Here is an 18,188-nt window from a genome sequence, read left to right as displayed (position 1 = left end):
AGTTGTTCAAGTAAGTACGAAATCCGGCGAAACTATTCTATATTATGCCCAAGAATGGATGAAAACACAAGACGAATATGGACGATCATATGGTGATATTGCATCTAAGCTGCTTAATGAAATTTTGGGGGGTGAACAAGTATTTCCTGCATCGTGTGGTTACCACAGGAAGTGCTACCAGCTTTTCACAAATAAGAAAAATCTAAAATCCTCAAAGAAGAGAAGTAGTCAGTTTGTCGATGAAAGTAATGAAAGTATTCCCAGGTATTTCTCAATTGTTACCAGCTGAATATTATATAATGCAATGCTTTTTCTGTATATACTAAAATAATAATTAAGCAATTGATCCATACACGGTAATTAAATTGTTTGCGAATTTAATATTTTCTCATTTTTCTGCATAGCAAAACTATTGCCAAGTTGGTCTCTATAATTTTATGACTAAATTACATACAATTACAACTCATGTGGGACATACAACTACAAATCTTCATTCAATGTATTTAGATGGGAATTAATTAAAGATGGGAATTATATGTAGGAAACCACAGCAACAAGGTTCAATTCTGGGGTTCAATTCTGGAAATCCCAGTGTCAGTTAAGGCTTCCCATGTTCACCACCTGATGCTGGGTTTCCTTTCCTTGCAGCCCCTTCATGCCCCACTTTAAATTCTTAAAAAAGGCTCTGGTATTTCAGAAAGAAGACAAGACTAAGTCAAGATACCACAAGCCAGATTGTTAAAGGAACAGTGCCATTATTTGGAAAAAAATGCATTATCTGCCAAAAGGAAAAATACAAAAAAGATAGTAGAACAGGTATTATAGGTATTATTATAAAGTCTGAAAAGCAATTGTTATTTGCTGTACTTTTATTGTCTATTAAAAAAACAAATAAAAAACTTTTATTGTCTATTTGAATAAACTTTTTTTCACTGATGTACATTATAATTTTTTCCTAATTAGAACATTTTATTGCTGCACTATATGTCCATTGTACATGTTTGTCTAATGCCCATTTGTCAACATATAGGCATGGTCATATGGGCATGATCAGCTAGCGTGATTCCTAAATTTTCTGAGAGAATGTTAAATATGCGTCCTATAGTTATGCCATTGTTTCTGTCATATCCACTGAGCATTGCTTCTGTCATCTGTTCAATAGTTACTTTTGTCTTAGGGGCTTATAAGCCAGAACCATTGACCAAGTGCATGTCCCCAAGTGCAGAAAATGCTGTCAAAGTTGCTGCTCAGAAGAAACAGGATGAGAATGTGCTGCTTATTGTTGAAGGGGAAGATTTAATAGCAAAGGAAGCCCAGTATCACCATTCCTGCTTTCGAACGTTCACATATATTCCAGTAGAATCCAAAATATCAACTGGAGATGCTTATTTGAAATTCTGTAGTGAAATCATTCAAGAACGTATTATTGGTGGTGGTGAAATAATAAAGATCTCGAAATTGGCAGAAATTTACAGCAGATATTTGCAGCCAGACACAGATGCATCTTATTTGTCAAATTGGAACTTGAAGCGGAAGTTGAAGAAATCATTCCCATCTTTGGTTTATATCAAAGTCAAAGAAATTGCAAACTGTGAGCTGGTTTGCAGTTGTGAACAAAATACTATGTTTGTTGCCCCTGAATCGACAGAGGAATCTAGTGACGAAGATGAAGTACGTGCTATGGGAAATTTAGAACCCAACGACCAGCGACAATTATTCCTCTCGTCCCAAATTGTGAAGAAAGCTATTGAGATGTCTCCACGATTAAATGTTCCAAACCCCCCGTTAGCTTCCGATCTCACAGAAGATGCTGCACAAAAAATTGTGCCAATTGAACTGTTCAATTTCTTGGCTTGGATAACTGGTGTATGCTGTGAACCAGTTTCTGCTAGTGAAAAAAAATTGGTAGAGCTTGACAACGACACCGAACGTCAAAAGATTTTGTCCATCTGTCAGGACATTATCTACCTTAAGTCCAAAGGAAGAAGAATCGTACCGAAGCATCTTATTCTTGGCCTTACAATTCGACATCTTACGGGCAGTTCAAAGTTAATTGACATTGTATCAGGACTGGGGCATTGTATATCCCCAAAGGCAGTCATTGATTACGACTCAGATCTTGCCAGATACCGTGCACAGCAAAGCAGTGTTATACCACGTGGTTTTAGTGGGTCATTTACGACATGTGTATTTGACAACAATGACATAAACGAAGAAACACTGAGTGGAAAAGGAACAACACATTGCACCACTGGTATAGTTATTCAACGGATGTCCGAAGCTTCTGTACTAGATGATGAAAATCGTCACGGAATTTCCAAGTCAAGAGGGAAACGAGTAGAGGTGTCAAGTACAGAAATAGAGCCATTCGTCTTAAAGAAAAAGCTGAGTCTGTCTACAAGATTTGAAGTTACTGACATAGATGAGAGTAGACCTGTTGGTTTTGATAACATTTGCTACGTTCTAGCAAAATTTCGCTGTGATGAAGAGGAAGAAACACCTTTACCGTCATGGAGTGGATTTTTTACACAGCTCACAACGCAGGTTCCTGAGAAAAGTCGTATTGGCTATCTTCCAATTATTGATGGCAGTCCCACGGATCTTGGCGTCGTCAACGCTGTCCTCTCCCAAAGCATAGACATAGCAGACAAACTGAACCAAAATTCCATGGTTGTTGTCATGGATGAAGCTGTTTATGCTAAAGCACAGTGGATCCGTTGGACCAAAGGCATGTTTCAGAGTCGAATAGTACTACGCCTTGGTGAATTCCATGTCATTATGAGCTTTCTCGGAGTGATTGGCAAACGATTTCAAGACGGTGGTTTACGCGATATTCTCATTGAAAGCAATATCATCGCAAAAGGATCTGTCAACGGTGTATTGTCAGGAAAACACTACAACCGTAGTATCAGATCAATGAAAATCATCTATGAGGCAATATACCGTCTCGTTATCACTGCCTTTTTAGATTCCATGTCCGTTGATGAGAGAAATTGTTTGGAACATGTAGTACACGATATGAAGGCAGCTTTTAGTAATGGAACATTTACTGAATTTGTAAAGAGTGATGATGTCCAAAATTTCGTGAGAAAGTTACATGAATTTACCAGTGAAAGAGGGGGGTCAAATCCAACCTTTGGTTATTGGTTAAGTTTCCTTGAAATGGTAGATATACTACTGGAATTCGTAAGGGCAACTAGGTTAGTGGACTAAATAGTAATCATGCTTTCTTTCATGCATTTTATTGATTAATAGTCCTTTTTAATTATACAAGTCATGTAGTTCGAACCGATTGCAAAACTATACGCTGCAAAATATAATTCTGTTTCTATTTGTATCTCCAGAGTGGGTGATTGGTCCTTGCATCTCAGCTCGGTTCGACGCATGTTACCCTGGATATTTGCGTACGACCGCGTTCACTATTCTCGTTACCTACCAATATACTGGTTAGAAATGCTAAACCTGCCAACCAGTAATCCAGATATTCATGAGCAAATGGTTGCTGGAAATTTTGCAACCCAACGCACGTCTCAGCCATTCAGTCAGACTCCAATGGATCAAACTCTCGAGCAGACACTAAATAAGAATTCCAAAACTAAAGGCGGTGTTATTGGATTCTCAATTAACAAATCTGCTGTCCACCGATGGATTAAAAGTTTTTCTGATAGAGCAGAGATTCAATCTGTATGTGAGAGTATGGCTGGTCGCGGTAATTGTACACGTCAGAGAAAGGAAATGGATATCACACGGAGGCTAAAGGATGAGAAAGCTGTAAAGAGTGTGATCAATACCATAGAAGCAATGACAAACCCAGTTTCCATCGAGGATGACGAGTTGGTCAACATTGTTTCTGGCGCAATTGCATCACCGGAGGTCAAACACGATATTGCACGAGCCAAAACTGCTGGAGAGGAACAATGCGCTGAGTACATAGATCTACGTCTGAAGAAAAAGGAGCTGGATGTTTTTAACACAATCAAAGCACTCAAACTAAAAACGTTCTCATTAACGAGTAAGACGGTTAAGGCAAAATCGGAAAAGGCGGTGTTACAAACCACAGCGAGGGATCTTGCTCGAGTTCTGATAGTCGCGAAGTTTAATAACTTGGACTTCAAGTACGTGCTTTCTTATCCTTTGTGTCCAGTACCATTGTCGCTTGCCAACTATGACGGAACGTTAGCCAAGACTGACAAGTCTGCTATTGGTCGTCACCTAGAGAGCAATGTTGAAGACGTAAGCAATTCGAATCGTTCTACTGCGTGGATAATTGATGCCATGGCTCTAATTCAACGTCTGAAGAACATTCCCAACACATTCGATGCATTATCCGCGGAAGTACTGAAGAGTGTGATAGCTACAGCTACTCGACATCGTTGCACCAGGGTCGATTTTGTTACTGACCAATATCCAGATTCAAGTATTAAGGGTGCTGAGAGAGAGAGGCGAAAGGGAAAGGATGCTTCTGTTATCCGTTTAAATGTTGACCATGGTTCAAAGAAGACCCCAAAGCAATTCAAGAAATTCCTCTCGGTGGGGAAAAACAAGGAAAGCTTAATCAATTTTTTTCTTTGAACATTGGAAGACAGTCGATCCAAGTTTTCTTCAAGGGGTTGAGTTGTACTTCGCCCATGCCTGTCAGTGTCACAAGTTTAAGGCGTCAGCAACGGTCTTGACGGTTGAATCCGTAGATGCCTTGTTTTCCGATCACGAAGAAGCTGACACGAGGATGGGATTGCATGCTTTGCACGCCTTTCAACAACACAAAGAAGTTACGATCCAGTCAGATGACACAGATGTACTTATCATTTGCATAGGTCTCTATAAACTTTTTCCTGGTAAACTGTTTATTCAACGCGGTCCAGCAGCAAAGTTGAGAACAGTGGATATCGAATCGGTAGTCAGCACTTTAAAAGATGGGGTGGCAGAAGCTCTGCTGGGATTACATCCATTCACTGGTTGTGACAGCGTCAGCTGCTGGAAAGGAAAGGGAAAAGTTACCCCATATGAACTTATGATCAGCAACCCGTCATACATCTCCGCTTTTACCAAGCTTGGACAGGAATGGTCTATTTCAAATCTTCAAATGGATGTTCTAGAGCAGTTTCTCTGCCAGCTGTACAACCGTCAGAGTGTTCTACCTTCGTTGCTAGAAGTTCGACTTAGAATTTTCATGGAAAAATTCTGTTTGGACTCCAGGCTACCCCCGATCATGGATGAAGTCACCCAGCATACAAAGAGGGCAAATTACCAGGCTGCCATACTACGGAGATCATTGGAAGCGGTGATAAATGCTCCAAGTCCTATTGGCCATGGCTGGAGTGCCTCTGACGGTGAATCCCAACTAACAGTTCAGTGGATGACCGTTGCCGTAGCTCCCCCAGAGCTACTTGAGCAAATTTACTGCTCATGTCGCAAGACAAAATGCTCTACCCGATTGTGTTCGTGTTTTTCTCGAAACATGCGATGTGGGCCTCTTTGTAAATGCACTGGGTGCGAGAATGGTGAAGAAGTCCCTTCGGACCTTGTGACAGATGTTGTCGACGACATTCTAAATGGTGATGACAGTGATTCCGACTTTGACGCTTGAATTTCTTTTTAATAAAAGGTTTTGCCGATTGGCTTTGACGCTTGCGTTTCTTTTTATAAAACTAAAAATCACATTATGATTGCATGCAATTGCATAATTTATCGCCACGTCCGTGAGTTTGTAATTTTGAAATATACCGTTAAAATGTGCATCTTTTGGTGGTCATATGACAAATAGCTTATAAGCGGCATGGACTCATGGCGGCCATGTTGGTGTGCCAAAGTGTAATTCGTATGTAAACTGTTCTCATTGTTTTGATTGAAACACACGCATAAGCTAATAATTTGGGGAAAAGGGTCTATTTTCTTGAACAGAGAAGCTCAGATAACGTTAATTAATTCCTAATTAATACTAATTAATAGAGAGACAATAACACCGAAAACATTGTATTTTCTGATTGCACTAATACATATGTATAAGTGTCTGTAATCAATTCTTAGTCCAATCTTTGAGGACTTCATGTCAAAATCTAAGCGCCCTACAAATTCCGTGCTACGGACTAATACTAAAAACTACAATGATATAAGTTCGTTTTTACGTAAATAAAATCTAAATTGAAACTGAGCAACCGGAGGAAAGTACACTCTAGTGGTTTTGTACTTAATGCTAAATATTTATTGCGGCTACTCTTTGTCTGGCCTCTCAACCTCTCTGACTTGGGTGCTCCTGTCATAATCTCTGGAGACTGAGGATCATTGAGGCACACAAGCCCCTCCACCACCTCAAGGTGGTTGCCGAAGGAGGGGAGTAACTGTACGTCACGTAAAGAGAGGCCTTCTTAAGCCCTGGTCAAACGAGAATGATAGTTGATGAGAGTTGAGAACGAGAGTTGATCACCGCGCGCATTAATTTCGTCATTACTCCACTTCGTTTTGCTATTCTTTTGTTTCTTTTTTTTTTAAAAAAAAATGCAAACCGCTGGCGGTTTTGCAACTCTCATCAACTCTCATAGTCTCATGACCGATCAAACCCGCCCAAACTCTCATCAACTCTCGTCAACTCTCATCAAAATTTGAACCAGTTCAAAGTCGATGAGAGTTGATGAGCGTGCACGAGAGTGTATGAGAGTTCGCGGTCAAACGCAAGCAAGAGTTGCAACTCTCATCAACTCTCATCAACTATCATTCTCGTTTGACCAGGGCTTTAATCTACGATGATCTTGATAAAGATCACGTCATCTTTGATATACTGACGATTATCCAAATGATCAATCGGCATAAACAATGGGGAACCACTGGCGATGTTCATATCAGACCTTGGGCGTTGAAAAGAGGAACTTTGGGGGTCAGAATGAAACGCATCGACCATGTGATCACCGTTACCTTGATCCAAGAGCATCATGGTAATCTTCTTTTGAAACGGCCAGGTTTGAAGGGCGTCATAATCACCTTTTAAGAAACGTTCAATGTTTTAGTAAATGTTAGAAGTGGTGATCTCAATGTGAGAGTAATAATATTTCTGTTTCCAGTGATATGAATGAGAAATATTTCGATTCACGTAGTTCAACTCACCTTTCATGACCACAAAGAACAAGGACAAATGAGATCCTTTTCCAAATCCATCTCCGTTCATATAGATCTTTGCACACATTTTATACCCGTACTGAGCGCTGTAGAAATGTGGACTATACAAGGCCGTCTTCACTCCATTGATAGCATCTTGACGTTTTCTTTGATATCCTTCAATCTTCCACAGTAAGGTACCATTGTAACTATGAATACGTTGTTGTGCACTTGGTCCTTGTTGCGATTCCAAGTCGGTGATTTTTACTGTATTCAGAGCAAGAGCTTCATCGACTTGATCAGCTCTGCTTCGAAAACGTTCAAAATGTAAAGATTTCTCCCTCAATTCTCGTTCCAATGTTATAAGTCGTTCACGTAAATTCCCTGATTCAGTGGACAGATCCCGAACTTTCCCCACCAGCTCATGAAAATCCCTTTCTATCCCTGCATCACCCTGACCGTTTGACTCCAAACCTTCAACTCGTCTTTCAAGACCAGTCACTTTCTCGACAAGCAGGACAAATTTTCAGCGACGCCAGAACGAACCTCGGTGATGTCGCTTCGTATTTTCTGCATGATACCGGTGAATTCCGGACGGGGAATATAGTCTTTGAGTTGGGAAGCAAAAGTAAATACGAACTGCAGTAGAAGACGAACATGATCGATGATCCTGTTGCTCATATGTTGCTCTAACTCTTTCCGTTTCACAATCTGCAAATTATAAATATTTTATGTAAGAAATTGATTGATAGTACCCATAAATTTTTTATTTTTACAATACACATTTGAAGAAATCTTAAAGAATCATCACATGTGTGAATGTGGTTGTTTGGGTATTTTCAATTGTGCAGTGGGAGGATAGAATAGAAATTACCTGAAAATACAACAAAAATTTTGATGACTCGAGCAAAGTTCCTCGCTTTGAGCCGAGGAAATATATTTTGTCGATATGGAATCCGGCTATCTTGCACGAGATAGTCCAAAACTTAGTGTATTATCATTATTGCAAATTATTCATTCAAAACAAATCGCATTCATGCATAAATACAAACAGAATCATGAGGGCAAATATGCAATGAACTTAGAAGAAAATCAGCAAACTATTACCTCCTGATTACAGCCCACAGCCTTGAAAATACACTCTCCCGGAATTTCATCACAAACCAACTTTTTGTGTTCTTCAAGGTCTCTTCGTAGAACTTTTGTTTTACAATATTTGCAAGTGCAGGTGCAGCTTCACAGCTCGTAGCGACGTGTTCCTGCAGGGAGGATGAGTTTGGCTTATCATGAGTTCGAGGAAAAAACTACGCAACCAGTTTCCTGGATTTGCTTCATAACAGTTGCTTGTCGCAAGAAAAACAGCTGTAATCGTTGCATAAATTTCCCAAGGACCAAGACATGGGCTTATAATTATTGTGAATATTTTACCTCAGGTATGCAATGAGAATATGACCGCGTTTCAGTAACCAACTGTCTGGTACGTTCCTCATGTATATTTAAAACTGAGTGTTAATTTCGCTGAAGTTGCTTAGTTACCTTCATCGAGGCAAATGCAACATCTTTACGACAATATTGACAGCTAGCACTCCGATATTCACATTCCTTCTTCAAATGTTCACCCAAGTGAGAGCGTTTGATTTTATTCTTGCACTGGGAATGGACACACTGTATAATTGCATGTTCGCAGACCTGAGAATGGCTCTAAATAAACAAAATCATAATCGGATTTTATATAGCCAGACTGTTGGTTAGGAATGGAAAATATTAAAAACTGGCAGTTCTACAGATATTTTGGAATCAATCTTACATCTAAGTTATAAACTTCAAGATTGCAGCTATTAAATTGCACCATTCTGTAGTACTATTTACAAACACAGCTTTCTGCATTTCTCTAGCCACATGCTCACCACTAGTTTATCGTAGCTAGAATTCCACGTACAATCGAGATTTGCACAATGTATTTCAAGACCATTAAGCTCACGTTTTGTGAAAGCATCAGAAAATGCCTGAAAAAGAAAATAAAGGCGTTATCATCTCGATTGTGCCCAGGCGAAGCGCTTCAGATTCCGAAACTTTAAAAAGCAGCACGCACTTTTTCTTTACTTAACTCCTCACCATCTTCAGGACATCTTGGAGTTGAACTCCTGAGAAAGAATGAATTTTTTAGGAAAAAACCTGCCGTATTACATACAGTAACCCATTTCATCATCACGTTTCACTGTCGTCATTCCATGAACATAATGATTTTCAACCGATAATATGACGACAGTTGCTAAAATATACAACCTTCTCGTGATGTCATTTCACTTGTCATGGTACCATGATAAGAACAATTTTCATCAAATCACCTTACCCAAGCAAGGTTTCAAAACACGACAGACACATGAGATGACCACAGATGGTCTGCACTGGTTCAAACAACAGGAAATGACAAATAACGCAGATGAACTTCGAGTCAATTCTCTTTCGGTCTCCGTCTGTAATTTTCGTTCCAGTCATTCTAGAAATATGAAATTGTTTCATATCTAGTAACAATAATTTGATGATATTTCTGAGCTAGGTATTAAAAACAATCAGGCAAACATTTGCAGAGTAATTACCAGAGGCGTAGCCAGGATTTTAGGAAAGGAGGGACCCAGCAAAAACCTAGGTGGGGCCCAAGTTCATGCTAAATATTCTGGGAGAGCCCTAGCTAAGCCTCTGGGAATTTTGTATAAAAAGGTAATATTGAGAGGTGGGGCTTTCGGTTAACAATATGCAGTAATAGCTATTACTTTCGTGCCTCAACAAAAACTTGAAAAGTGGACTTAGACTTGGTACATCGATCAGCTAATACAATACAGCCATACTTACAGCAGATACCTTGAAACCCCGTAGTGTAGCAATTTTCCCGTCTGAGATGATCACAGGTCATCTCACATATTGCACTCTAATGAGTTCTAACTAGTCTTATTAATACTCGGGTTTTAAAATTGCATGTTAGCTAAGAGTGTTCACTAAGATTGTTCTCAGAGTTCCCATGGAATTGGAATCTCCTGCGTTGATACTGTATAACCATGCAACGATAACCAGCGACAGCGTCTCTACCAGTGGAACTACCATGTCCTTGTATCATTTTTCAAGCTTTCATCCCAACGTTTGAGGCCAAGTCCATATCAGTCATGAAATTGACCACATTTCAGTTTTCCTCTTATTTGTTTTCAAAAGAAAGAAAACGTCCACTGGCATGTTTTTGTTGGTTTCTGTCGCTGCATTTGATAATAACTGGTGAAACATGAGTTATTCATAAAAGTGAATGCGTCATACTTATTCAGTTATTGTAAACAATGACGATATAATAAGAAAGACACAATTAACATCTTTTTAAAGACATCTGACAACGGTTCATGGAACTAGGCCGTTTATCAGGGACATAACTCAAGAATGTCTGGGAGGAATTTAATCTGCCTTCAAAAACATCGTGGTCATAGATCTTTATTTTTATCTTCAGTTTTTGCCAAAACATGCAGAATGTCATTCATAGCCTAATTCATAGACTAACAATGGCAACATAAGTATAAACAAAATTTAATTGTTTGGCTCATATATAAAATCGTCAGCTCAGCAATTGATTTCTGCTATGCAAGAGGGGTTTCCCCTATATAAGTTCAGGCTCTCCGAATTTTCATCGTTCATCGATCTTCGCAAATGTTTGCGAGGAAATATTAAATAAAAAGTTGCTTACATATCGATGCTTCGTTGTAATCTAGTTTCTACAACGTATGACAACTTTCCTTATTTAACGACCTTCGCTCTCCAAGCTACAGCATTGAACTGGTTATAGCTTGTTTGTGCAGGGATTAATATTGTTGACGAAATACGAAGAGAAGGCCTGGGTATTACAATGAACTTGGAACTGTGTTGATATTTATCAGAGAACAAAATCTAGTTTTTTATGTTGATATTCTCAGAGAACAAAACGTGAAAGATGTTCAAAGTCTATGTACGCTTTCTACCTGAACAAGAAAACTTGGATTTAAATTTCTGTTCTGTGAGACGGATTATGTTTCATTACTACGTCATAAAAGAATTAATTATAATCTATTGTCGACGAAAAACGTTGACTTGCTCTTTAGTTTGCACAGAACAGAGTGTAAACCAGCTCTTTCCTTTTACAGGTTCAAGGTTTACTTTTTGCAAATTTTTATTAAACTCAAGTTCTGCTTTGTACAAGTGGCTGAAGATAAATTCTGGATAGAAATTTGCCTCCAAAAGTGTTGAATATAAACCATTATTTGTTAGATGGAAAGGAAACTTAAAAAATAATGATGGATGGACAAATGATTTCCAAAAATGACTAACCAGTTAACTTCTTTAAGGTTCTTTAATTCAGGAGTATTATGTCAATGTTGCAACACAGCCACAACTCTTCCCTTGTCAGCATGGGATTCTCAAAAGCAGAATGTCAAGGCATATTTACAATATTCATATAAAGATGAACAATACGTCCACAACTTTGCCCAAGGAAAAGCAGACCAATTGAGGGCATTGCACCTGAATATAATTGCTTCCACGGGAATACAAATTGCCTGCAAGCTTCCTCCTTGTTTCACCAGCACCAAGGTGGTAATGATAATTTTTTCTTTCCAACAACTTACCACACTGGTGAGCAAAATCTGCACAAGATGCACTCTATGCAACCCTGCCAGCAGATACAGATTATTCCTTCTCCAAGATTCGGGAAGAATTCCAGTAAAATTTGATGCCAAAGATAAGCCAACAGAGCTCTAACCCCACTGATGTCTGGATATTAAGGACATTTCAGTCGTGGCAACTCAAATCCTTGCAAAAATACCTAACCTTCTGTCCTATATAAAATTCTGCTAACATTTGCAGGCTGGACATTTACATTATCTCAGGGGCAATATTTGATACTTTGTTAGATATTTCCCTTCTTTTCAAGTAATTTTGCACTAGTGGTAATATGCCAAAGCCCAAATGTAGCCCATCAGACAAGAGAATCAAGCAGCGTTAGGACTTGGAATATTTTCTTACCAGACCTTCGTGCATTAAAAGTATGCAAGTGTTGAATTGTATATACGAAGTATGTGTCGTGAACTAAATGGTTGAATGTGTTAAAGTGAATAAAAGGCCTATACTCTATATACTCTATAATATAAGATTTCATTCGAAAATCTCCGGTTTGCCGCCAAATCCTCGTCAAGTATGGACATGTATCGATTGCATGGCTACACCTCGTCGATTTTACTACGATTTCAAAACAAAATCGTGGTATATCAAGCCTAATATCTTTGAAAACAATAATTTGGTTCTACTGAAGTATACAATGACATAAAATATTGGTGTACGCGCATGGCAGCTGGCCATACTTTAGAAGTAAACAAAATAACGTCGTAATTAAACCCAGACTTCACTATTTCACATGCACCATTTGAAGGTCACCTGAACTCGGACTAATAACCAAATAACCATAATATAACAAACATAAACAATATGATTTGCTCCTTACTTTTTGCATAAATTCTCTGTGAATTGGAAAAATATTTTACCAGCAATAACCAGCAGTATCTTCAGTTGGGACCGTTGGGTTTATTCATATAGTTTATTTTTGGCGCCCAGAATGATGCCCCAATCAGAGTCCAGGAGGCTGCATAATTTCAGTTGTTCCCAGTGCCACGCTGTTCCTTGGTTATATCAGTTTGTTACCACGGATCAAGGATCATACTACCAAAAAATAATGTTGAAGACTATGTCGTATAACCCACGCTAACAAGCAAAAAAACAAGAAATGAAAAAGCCGTAATTCTATTAGCCGTTTTACCGACAGATTCTGGCTTTTCTCATTCCTTGTTTTAAAGGCAGCTACTAAACAAGATGTACAAACCAGGTCTGATTCAGAACAAGTAGGAATAAAAATGTTCCTACAACGAATACAAATCACAACCAAGTCAATTTGGAAGAGAATTTTCGCAAAGAATCTCGTGATGAGCAACATACCAAATAACAATTATAACACTTAGGATCACCCAGGCCTGCAATTACCCCATATCGCTTTGTAAGTTAGCAAAGACATTTATTGCTTACAAAAAAGGTAGTACTCATAATATGACATCATATCCGTGTACTGCAAAATAAACTTGGCACTAATTAAAAATACGTTCTTTGCGAGAAAAACATGTTTATATATGCATAGTTGCGAAAGAAATGCCAGGAAGGAACAAAGACTTTATCGGCCAAGGATATCCAACTCTCTGGACATTTGACAAAGAGCACATGGACCACAGCATTCAACAACGATCGCATCATTACACAAATCACCCTGAAAAGAGAAACGGAATAGTCACTTTGTTGGGTAAGTAAGTTGCCCCAACTACTTCCCTTCAAAGCATGCAACAAACAGATCGCTGAGAAATATTAAAGAGACTTTCAAATGCAGAAGATCGCTTGACTACTTTGATGGCTATGGTCATTGGGATTATTAATCTCAATTCCGGGAACATCAATTTCACGGCTACCCCTGAAGACCCCTGGGTTTAGTTAGGATACGATATATATATACCTGGATGTTCTGTTCTCCTCGCAACTTAGCTCGCATGGCCAGCAGAGCTCCTGGACAGCAGAGCGGGAACAAACAGCTTTCTCCCATACGTGTGGCAACTTGAATTGCAAGACAGCAACTGCAACAACATCCACAAAGACCTGAAAGATAGATTAGAGGGCGTTAATGCGTTGTACGTTTGTACCAAGGGTAGATAGTGTATTCAAAAGATAGTTAATATTCGTATAACTCTATATTTCGTGTACATACAGGTCTTTATGTCATCAAAACACGAGAAAAGACTACTGTTCCAATTTCGCAGACCACCAGGTTGAGTTGTGACCGTGACAGTTTGAGTAGAGAACTGTGTTGCCATATCTAAAAAACAAGCAGCTACAGTATCGATTTGTTACCAGAAATATTACCAGAAATAGACATGTTTAGATATATTTTTGTGCGTCATTGCTGTCTTCTTACGTTAGGTTAAAGAAAAAGGTTTTGTGACTGTACTCCAAATAATTATATATGCGCCATGACTATCTACGCATTCACAACTTATCCACTTATAAGTTCTATTAAAGGCAAGAAACTGCACACAGTCACAAAATCGCAGCAGGAACCGTGTGAAATGGCCAACGTATAAACAACAATCACGGCTGCCTTGTGTATAGTGAATTTGGGAGTTAACCAGGTCCATTTATCTTTTTCGCGATGCATAATGCATACCTTTCATGTAAATACAACAAATTACACAAATTGCTGAAATTCGAACAACTTGTAATTGGTTTTCTAATTGCAATTTGGGTGGTGCTTTCAAACTGTGATAATTTACTAATTTTCTCAGTTCACAATGTAGATAAATTCAGGTGATCAAGTTACTTCAAAGGTATTCGACTCGATATGTAACATCTGCTACGAAACAAAGTGTTTTCATGCATCTTTCACACGGGCGTGCAATATCACGCTGGTTTATGAATTTAAAGAAAAAACAAAATTTAAATCATTTAAAGTGCATATCGTAAATAATGCAATACGTTGAATTCTATTTCGCTTAGCACATTAAAATTTAAGACCCCAATGTATAATCTGCGTTGCAGGCTAAGCGGCAGTCTACTTTTTACGAAATGAAAGTTGCAAATTATTACACGGTTGCAAATTATTACACGGTCGCAATTTGAGCAGCCGAAATGGAAACGCTGTATATAAAAATCCCTAATCGTAATCAACAAACCAATCTAATGATATTCGATAACAGATATTTTAAAACTGACAATTCTGTGCTTCGCATGTACTTCTAGTGATATATTTGAAAGCGTATACAGAAGAATACTTGAAGACAAAAAATCACTTGTAGAAAATTAATCGCTGGTAATATCTACACTTGATCGTAACTGAGATTATTGAAACCTGTGGCAGCAGGTATTCCCATCTTCTAGGTACAACCTAGCATCTCGTAATTTTACAATACATTAAGCAATATTATACAGCTTTCAAGCAAGTCACAGCTGTGTATTGGCAACAGAAACAGACGTGTTTGTTTTGCCAGTAATACGACGCCTCAGTATTACAACACACTAAATGCGTACTCACACAACATATATTATTTTACCCAATTTTAGAAACCTCGCTATCTTTCCGGGCGTTAAACAAGAAGATTTCGCTTCCTTAGTTTATTATATTTTTGTCGCACAAATAACAGACCATCTCGTCGTCTCGAACAATTTTAGAAAGGAAAAGCATACTTGGGCCGACGCAGAGCCGCACTTGACCCACGCTAGAAAGATCAATTCAAACAATCGAAACAGAAAATTACCACAAACACGTTAAATAAAATATCTTACCTTCAAAAGGAAGAACAATTCAGATATTTTTCTAGCTTTTTTAAACAGAAGCGCTCAAGCAACAACTCTTCACTCTTGACGAATGAATGCCAACGCCTATTAAATGGTTAACGATTTTCCTTATATGGAAACTAAATAACATTTGCAATTCCAAACAACAATAATTGCATATTTTATAATAATTATAATCATGGTAAGGACCATCAGACCATGAGAAAACGTTTTGTTGTGACTACATATATAAGCCATAAGGAGCTCAATTTTTAAAAGGCTCGAGGCGGATATGTCGTAGTTTTTAGAAACAAGAACGCGAAAACGTAACATCTTGCAATTCTAACATCAATTTTACCTTCGCATCACTTGAGTTCAGCTCATAATCATATTGATAGCCTTCTCCAGTCTCCACTCGACTTTTCTAAAAATAAATATCATATCCCTTTGGAATAATTCTTTTCTTGTTATGAACATTTGTGTCAGGAATTCAGAAAATAAGCCTTTGGTTACATTTGAATTTTAATGTTCCATTTTAAAACTTCAAGCCTGAGTAACTTAATTATCCACTTGAACTCAAATGACAATTACCCTTTTTAACAATGGCCATCGCTGAATTAATAATAAATACATTGCAGATGCATTTGAACATAAGTGCTACATTTAAGTGCTAATTTTTCATATTGTTTTCTTTATGTTTTCTTTATTTTTAGCAACTTGCAATACAAGTTGCCAGGAGTTGCTCAAAGTATGATTTTAATTCAGTCAAACTGATTTTTCCACACAACTAGTCAACAACGAATGACAAGCCAGGCTGTCAAATGAGGTTAACATTGTAACTATCTTATCTGTCTGTAACACTCTGAACCACTTCTTCTGTAGTCCTGTTACTTTCATCATCACTTTCCTCTCCACATTCTGCACTATTTTCTTCATACAATTCCTCTTCACTGAAACAACAAAGTCTGAGGTGGTATTTTGCAATACATTGTAGAGACTTCTCTATATACTGCTGAGAAATATTCATTCCTTGTTATAAGAAAATAATCTCTAAAACATGATAATTAATTTGGATTCTGAACCAGCAAAGCACAGCAGCTAGGTATTAATTAACAGTTTATATTCTCACCTGGAGGATGATTCAATGTCAACAAAATTCCTATTTGGATTCCAGTGTTCTTTGGAGTCATCAATTGTAGTCATATCATAACCTGTTACAACATATATCATATGAGAAGTTAAACATTTGAGTCAGAGTCAATTTTTCATAGTTTTCTATACTAATACATAATTTTACAACTCATACTGTCACATTGTGAAGAAATGAAGATATATACAATCACACACTGATACAATTAATACATGCTTACTATTGCTTTCCTTCTGCTTATTTCTTAAACCTTCTATCCACTTGTTTTGAGCTTCAACTACCTCCCCACTGTTTTTGCATGCAGAATAAATATCCAGCAATTCCCTAAAGAAAAAAAAGCTTTCATTAACTTATCTCAATTAAATATAACTTCATTATTGAATCAGGTACCTGTACACTACAAAAAAAGAGATTCATTAACTTTATACCTGTTAAGATCATAAAATCCTTTACCCCATTTGAAGCACTTAAGTATTTCAGAACCAAGATCTTTGAATCCTGTTAAAAATACCACAAATAATCTCATATTGACCTAGCTCCTGCTGATACTTTTATTAATACTTTATTGACATGTTTATCTGCCAACAGCATGGGAATAAATTTGAAATTTTTTGAATAATTTCTAATCATTCCACCTACCAAAGTGAATAAACTAAGACATAATGATGATATTTCCCAGCGCAAGTAATTCAGGATCACTGCAAGTGATATTTTATGAATATTATGTGTTTCCAAGTTACCTGTTATGTACAATGTTGCTGCATATGCTTCAACGCATGACAGCCGACATGGATGACCATAATTGATGGGATTAGCAGCAACTAAATATGGCAACAACCTAGCATGTCCACCTTTCATTTTGCCAAATGGAGTATCATCAATTTTTGCCCATGAACAGTCAACTACAGCAACACCTGACTGTACCACAATGTCTACATCCTCTGCAGACAAACATTTCTGTCCCAGAGGACTAAGAATTATACCATGAGCTTTCTGGGAGAGCTTTAATGATCTTACAAAACCAAGTCTTTCAAGCTTACGTCCTGAACATTTCTTTGGATCACAGTGTCCTAGATCCTTTAGAAATATTGCATGTCATTCATCATGGAAATCTACTTTTACCCTACTCTGGCGATCCACTTAGATTGCACTCAGATTAGCTCTACTTTAGGACTTGAGCAATCCATTATAATTATTAGGCTATTATAGTATTAATACTAACTGTATATATCTTAAATATATGAAATTTGAAGTTCAATAAAATTGAGTTAATAATGATGAAACTAACCCACATTAACAAAGGGAAAGGAAGACCTCGTCCAAAATCTTTCTTTTTTTCATCTGTTTGCTCTAAAAAAATTTTAAACTTCACATGGCTGTCATGTACATATGAAAATTATATAGAAAAATGAGATCTTAAAAACAGAATTATGAATATTTACCTTCATCCAATGTCAGTTTATCTAAAGCAGAACAACATTCCTCGTTGTCCCACTTTTTTTTGTTTTTCCATCCACCTTTCTTTCCCTTCTTTTCCCATTTTCCATTTCTGATCATTTTAAAAACTCAATACTTCATG

General features: G+C 37.7%; 3 protein-coding genes across 6 annotated transcripts; 1 reads left to right on the top strand and 2 right to left on the bottom strand.

Annotated features, from left to right (window-relative positions):
- Window positions 1-15: 15 nt before the first annotated feature.
- On the top strand, window positions 16-4,572 carry LOC114519473. Its single transcript, XM_028539612.1, has 4 exons — window positions 16-264; window positions 698-816; window positions 1,178-3,200; window positions 3,345-4,572. Exons 1-4 carry the CDS (start codon window positions 59-61, stop codon window positions 4,570-4,572), a joined length of 3,576 nt encoding a protein of 1,191 aa, XP_028395413.1. The 5' UTR covers window positions 16-58.
- Window positions 4,573-6,730: 2,158 nt separating this feature from the next.
- Window positions 6,731-7,612, bottom strand: LOC114519472 (TNF receptor-associated factor 2-like; the record flags this gene model as incomplete). Its single annotated transcript, XM_028539611.1, has 2 exons — window positions 6,731-6,975; window positions 7,099-7,612. Coding segments are annotated over 2 exons (759 nt in total), but the record flags the coding sequence as incomplete, so codon positions are not given.
- Window positions 7,613-8,314: 702 nt separating this feature from the next.
- Window positions 8,315-18,184, bottom strand: LOC114519209 (ribosome biogenesis protein TSR3 homolog). 4 transcript variants are annotated; one of them, XM_028539296.1, is made up of 15 exons: window positions 18,052-18,184; window positions 17,898-17,959; window positions 17,350-17,686; window positions 17,038-17,107; window positions 16,830-16,933; window positions 16,589-16,670; window positions 15,818-16,409; window positions 15,469-15,564; window positions 13,898-14,005; window positions 13,649-13,788; window positions 12,599-13,408; window positions 9,182-9,589; window positions 8,997-9,095; window positions 8,626-8,790; window positions 8,315-8,348 (listed from the first exon to the last, which is right to left on the bottom strand). In XM_028539296.1, exons 1-7 carry the CDS (start codon window positions 18,164-18,166, stop codon window positions 16,304-16,306), a joined length of 876 nt encoding a protein of 291 aa, XP_028395097.1. In that variant the 5' UTR covers window positions 18,167-18,184; the 3' UTR covers window positions 8,315-8,348; window positions 8,626-8,790; window positions 8,997-9,095; window positions 9,182-9,589; window positions 12,599-13,408; window positions 13,649-13,788; window positions 13,898-14,005; window positions 15,469-15,564; window positions 15,818-16,303. The 4 variants fall into 4 exon arrangements, 3 of the variants coding, with proteins under 3 accessions (XP_028395097.1, XP_028395096.1, XP_028395098.1); XM_028539295.1 differs by lacking the exons at window positions 8,315-8,348; window positions 8,626-8,790 and having other exon boundaries at window positions 9,019-9,095; window positions 9,182-9,233; window positions 9,443-9,589; XM_028539297.1 differs by lacking the exons at window positions 8,315-8,348; window positions 8,626-8,790; window positions 8,997-9,095; window positions 9,182-9,589 and adding an exon at window positions 11,766-11,871.
- Window positions 18,185-18,188: the final 4 nt, after the last annotated feature.

Source organism: Dendronephthya gigantea, unplaced genomic scaffold (assembly GCF_004324835.1).
Source record: "Dendronephthya gigantea isolate DGI-Jeju-01 unplaced genomic scaffold, DenGig_1.0 000013F, whole genome shotgun sequence".
Classification (NCBI taxonomy): domain Eukaryota; kingdom Metazoa; phylum Cnidaria; class Anthozoa; order Malacalcyonacea; family Nephtheidae; genus Dendronephthya; species Dendronephthya gigantea.
This window is presented reverse-complemented; position numbering and strand designations above follow the sequence as displayed.

Excerpts from the sequence above, each read along its gene's own strand:
- LOC114519473 (XM_028539612.1), top strand. The coding sequence starts at position 59 with ATGAAAACACAAGACGAATATGGACGATCATATGGTGATATTGCATCT. Across the intron at positions 265-697 it reads AGTAATGAAAGTATTCCCAG|AAAGAAGACAAGACTAAGTC; the intron begins GTATTTCTCAAT and ends CTGGTATTTCAG. Across the intron at positions 3,201-3,344 it reads GAATTCGTAAGGGCAACTAG|AGTGGGTGATTGGTCCTTGC; the intron begins GTTAGTGGACTA and ends TTGTATCTCCAG.
- LOC114519209 (XM_028539296.1), bottom strand. The coding sequence starts at position 18,166 with ATGATCAGAAATGGAAAATGGGAAAAGAAGGGAAAGAAAGGTGGATGG. Across the intron at positions 16,671-16,829 it reads TAAGCAGAAGGAAAGCAATA|GTTATGATATGACTACAATT; the intron begins GTAAGCATGTAT and ends ATGTTGTAACAG. Across the intron at positions 16,410-16,588 it reads GACATTGAATCATCCTCCAG|TGAAGAGGAATTGTATGAAG; the intron begins GTGAGAATATAA and ends TTGTTGTTTCAG.